The sequence below is a fragment of the Fukomys damarensis genome, unplaced genomic scaffold, assembly GCF_012274545.1.
Source record: "Fukomys damarensis isolate Sample0158 unplaced genomic scaffold, DMR_v1.0_HiC HiC_scaffold_15, whole genome shotgun sequence".
NCBI classification, from domain to species: domain Eukaryota; kingdom Metazoa; phylum Chordata; class Mammalia; order Rodentia; family Bathyergidae; genus Fukomys; species Fukomys damarensis.
This window is the reverse complement of record NW_022900927.1, coordinates 19,474,255-19,479,174: the sequence shown is the minus strand read 5'-3', so window position 1 is coordinate 19,479,174 and position 4,920 is coordinate 19,474,255. Positions and strand designations below refer to the sequence as shown.

Below are 4,920 nucleotides of genomic sequence, written 5' to 3'. Positions count from 1 at the left end.
TGGCTCTACCTGGGCTTAACCAGGTTAAGCACTTCATTGGAATAAGGGAAGAAAAGGAGGAGGAAGGACCTTGGGAACTTGGAAATCAGGCTTTTAGGGCCTGGGGAGACACTGTTACAGAGTTGGAGGGTCTAGGGGTATGGGTACGGTCTGGTGAAGGGCAGGGGCTATTTCATGCACTGGGGCTGCGTGAAGGGTAGTAGTGTTGGGGTATGAGTTCCTATAACCGCCATGATAATTTACGTGGGGCTTGAAGGCTAATGTATATGAGAGAAAAGAAAAAAAAAGGTAGGGTGGGGGAAGCAGAGGTACAAACACTTAATTAAAGTTATTGGTTTGATCGTAGAAGGAAATAATGATGGAAAGCCAGGCATGGTGATACACACCTGTAATCCTAGCACTCAGGAGGCTGAGGTAGGAGGATTGCTGTGAGCTCCAGGCCAGCCTGGGCTACATAGTGAGTTCAAGGCCAACCTCAACTACCTGTCTCAAAACAATCCCTCCAAAATCCCCAAAATAAAAATAATGATGGAAAGATACAGAAATGCCCATCACCTGGGCCTGCCTACCCTATTGGCTCTCTTTGCTTCACTCTTGTGGTTCTTTTCTGCTCTTCTTCTTTTTTTGGTACTGGGGGACCGAACTCAGGACTTTGGGCTTGTGAGGCAGGCAGGGTGCCACTGAGCTAAATCCCTGGCCCCTTTCTGTTCTTTCTCTTCTTTTTTTTTTTTTGTTTTTGTTACTGGGAATCGAACTCAGGCCTTTGCGCTTATGAGGCGGGCAGTGGAACCATTGAGCCAAATCCCTAGCCCTCTGCTCTTCTTTATGTCAGAATAGGTCGTGATTCTTATGATTCTTACTAGCAGAGGGATCTAGGCCAGGGTAATTTTCTTGGTTCTTCATAAGGCCATCCTTTCCCTTGCTTAGAGCTTCAGGAGAAGGTCCACCTTTCAGTCCTGGGATTCCCATTCCTCTCTTTCCTTCTGTCCCTTGTCTTCCCTTGGTTGAGGTTAAAAATCTTGGGGTGGGGAGCTGGCTCAATGGTAGAGCACTTGCTTAGCATGTGCAAGGCCCTAGGTTCCATCCCCAGTGTGAAGCAAGACCTACCTTGGAGGTGTTGAGGGAGAGAGGATGCCAAAGAGCTTTTCAGAGGCAGGCAGCAGAGATGAGAAAAGGAGCTAGAGAGGTAAGGTAAACTGAGGGCAAGGAGGGGCATTTTCTGGAGGCATAGCTGTCTGGTTCCATCAGTGTCCCTGATTTTAGGGAGAGTCTGCAGGAGAGGTTAGGGAGTGAGGGGTGATTGGTGACAGTGAAAGAATTGGGAAGGAAAATGAAGAGGGAGTGTTAAGGAAGACCAAGAGAAGAAATACTAACTAATTAAAAGAGAGGCATGGAGGAAGAGAAGGTAAAAGAAATAATATGAGACCTAGCATTCATAATGGGCTCTACATTATCCTAAACACTCTACACATGCTAAATTACTCAGTACTCACACCGACCTTATGAAATGAACCCTATCATTATTCCCAAATGGTATATGGGGGAACTGAAGCACAGAGTGATGCACTCAACCAGTCCTACAGCTAGAACTGTAGGTGGTGAGGATAGCAATACAGGTAGTCTGGCTCCAGAGTCTGTGCTCCTAAGCACTCTACTCTTTTCTTCTCCAGAGGAGTGTAGGACCACGATGTTACAACAGAAACATCTAGCAGGGTGATAACATTCTGTTTTGTGCTGGGGATGAGATCCAAGGCCTTACGTGTGCTAAGCAAGTGATCTAGACTGAGCTATACCCTCTAGCCTGACAGTGTGAAGTTAGCTTCACCACTTGTAGCCATGTGACCTTAAGCCAGCCAACCTCAGTTTCCTCATTTGCAAAAAAGGAACTATATAATTTCTTTCTTTTTTTGTTTTTGTTTCTGGTACTAGAAATTGAACTCAGAACCTTGTGCTTGCTAGGCAAGACGTGGCACCACGAACTAAATCCCTGGCCCAGGAGTCATAATTTCTAGTTTGCAGAACTGATGTCTATCCCAGTTGTGGTGCTTATGATCATTTCTCTAAAGTCCTCTCCATTAGAAGTCCTCAGATCATCATTCATGTTGGAATCTCAATTCACCTTTCTAGTCCGGAGGGTTTCTCAGAGCCTGTAGGACTCCTAGCCCTGCCCTCTCTACCGCACTGCTAGGGCAGTATAGATCCCCTCTCCTGGACGGCCTTGGGGCTTGGAACATCCAAGTGACCATTCTGTCATTTCTTTTTGCTCTCCTTCCCCTTAGGACCCTTGGAGTTCCAGTGGGCCAGCGAGACAGGGTGGGCACGGAGCCTCCCAGGCTGGGGCAGTGGGCATGGGCGGGGGCTGTGGCTGAAGACCACCCCCGCCCACTGCAGACCCCACGGGACTTCCACACCGCAGCTGCCATGGCCACCAATAAGGAACGACTTTTTGCATCTGGTGCCCTTGGGCCTGGATCTGGCTACCCAGGAGCAGGCTTCCCCTTCGCCTTTCCAGGGGCACTCAGGGGGTCTCCACCATTCGAGATGCTGAGCCCTAACTTCCGGGGCCTGGGCCAGCCTGACCTCCCCAAGGAGATGGCTTCTCTGTGTAAGTCTCAGGGATCTTGGAGGAGGAGGGCAAATGAAAACAGGAGGGCTTTGGGAAGTGTGGATGATATAGAAAATTGGCATCCCAGTTAGGAAGGTGGGCAGGGCATGGGAGTTTGGTCTAATGAGTAGTGGTGAATAGTGGTGCTGAGGAAGGGTTTTGGACGTGGACTAAGGAGGAGTGTTTGCAAATGAGAGTTCTGCTCAAATAGGATGGGGAAGTAGCAGGCCTAAAATTGGGAGATCTAAAACTGCTTTCTAAGTCAGTCAACCAGCAAAGGGGAACACCTTTGCTTGGTGGCCAAGGCTGGCTCTGTTGCAGTCTGAGGCTGCCACCTGCATGCAGTTGGGAGGTGGGGGAGCCAGGATGAGAAGTAGAAGCCAGTCAGCTGATTCTGTGATCAAGAGGCGAGATTGTTCTGAAGCTGCAAAAGGAGGAAGAAATGTAATACCAAGTGCCTAAAGTTGTGTGAGATCCAAAGGGACTCCTGCTTGGCTCTGGGGAGGATGGAAACAGTTTCAGAGAAGTGGGGTCTGTGCCGCACGTAATCCAGAGAGGTAGAGGGCATGTTGCAGAAGCATCCTCTCCTCCAGCCACGTGGTTGTGGACTCTTCCCCTCCCTCCAGATCTGGCAGAGCACCCACATGCTGTGCAGATCCCTACTTGTTCCCCAGGCCTGCCCTCTTTGGGTTAAACCTTTTGAGTGTTGACAGCAGGCACCCTCTCTACCCACTTAATTGTTGTTTCTCCTGGCCAGGCCTTTGCAGATGGGGGTGCCTATGAGCTAGAGCCTGGGGTGGGGGCTCTGTGGGGTAAAGGTGTCAGCATATAACTGGTGAAAAGAAGCCTTCATCTGGAGAGAAAGGAAGATGACTTAAAGGCAGGAAAGGGAGAGACAAACAGAGGCAGAGAGAGACAGAGACAGAGGAAAAGACAAAACGATCAAGACATCCTTTACAGGGTGGCAATCTCAGAAACAGAGGTGGAAGAGAAGAGGCCCTGCCTTAGGATGGGGCACTCAAAGGGTTGTGCATGTAAGGAAGGGGTGACTAGATTGGGCTGGCAGCTCCACTGGAAAGAGTAAGCTCATCTGGAGAAGGGGGTGTGTGCATGCGTGCATGTGTGCCTATGTGTATGCCCTGACTGTAAGAGCTATGTGTGCATAGGGTCTCCCCAGAACTCTGCTCATATGTAGAATTCCAGTGTGTGCAACAAAGAGTCAGTGTGAAATGTGAGGAGTGTTTAATAGGGGGGCTGACCTTGTGTCTGGTGTTTGGTGAGGCCTGAGGGGGTCTGGAGTCCAACAGGAGTTACTGAGTACATGCAGGTGAATAAGGAAGCACAGAGCTCCCTTTTTGGAAACTTACAGCTAGGGCTTCCCCCTACTTCATTTTCATCCCCAGAATCTGTCCTAGAAAGGAACCACCCTAACCCTCAGGAAGGTACTCCTTGCAGAGAACCATACCACGCAGTCTCTTGGGATTTGATTTTGCCAGGTTCTGAGAGAGGCAACTTTAGGAACTGGAGTAAAGAGGGAGAGAAGAAAGAGAATAATGTTGGGGAAAATGCTGAGAGGCCAGTCCCTAGGGAAGTTCTTGTGCTCCTGTGTGCTGGACACATAGGAGGTCAAGGTCAGGGTTCAAAGTGAGGTCAAGGTCGGGGAAGGGGCCAGGCTGTGTTCCATCTCCAGAGGCTGTTCAGAAGGAGTAGGGCTGAAAGGAGAAATCCCAGGGAGGAGCCAGAACCAGGGCTGGTATCTGAGGAGGGTGCGGCTAGCATGGAAGGACAAGCCTGGGCAGAGAGGTGGCAGGTAGGGTAGGAACGCGGGGAAGACGTGGGCCCAGACAGCTTGCCTGGGGGCGGGGCAGGCAGCACCTAGTGGTCTGCAGGGGAAAGGAAAGGACCCTAGAGTTTGGGAAACTTCTTGGAGAGTGACAGTAGTTGAAAGGTTAGAGTGCTATCTCATTTCCCTGACCTGATATCCCTTTTTTGGTTGGGACCATCTAATGGAGAGGGACTAGGGATTAGAAGCTTAAATTCTATGTCAATGCCATTCTCATCTTGAGTCTGTGCCTCTCTCATGGCCCTCTTTCTCACATCCAATAAGAGAGGGTGAGCTGGCATGGGCACACTTCTGTAATCGCAGCACTCAAGAGGCTGAGGCAGAAGGATCGCTTTGAGTTCCAGGCCGGCGGCGTGCACTACACTTAGCATAATGAGACCCTGTCTCAAAAAACAAAAAACAAGGTGGGGGTGGAGGGGAAAGGGGTGGGGGAGAGAGAGAGAGAGAGAGAGAGGGGGAGGGAGAGGGGGAG

At 50.2% G+C, this 4,920-nt stretch overlaps 1 protein-coding gene across 1 annotated transcript in view; it reads left to right on the top strand.

The window, feature by feature from the left end:
- Positions 1-2,284: 2,284 nt before the first annotated feature.
- Rarg (retinoic acid receptor gamma) overlaps positions 2,285-4,920 on the top strand; it is a 17,176-nt gene continuing 14,540 nt past the window's right edge. The window contains exon 1 of the mRNA XM_033763653.1: positions 2,285-2,605. Coding sequence (XP_033619544.1) covers positions 2,422-2,605 — 184 coding nt within the window. The 5' untranslated portion in view covers positions 2,285-2,421. The remainder of the gene's footprint in view (positions 2,606-4,920) is intronic.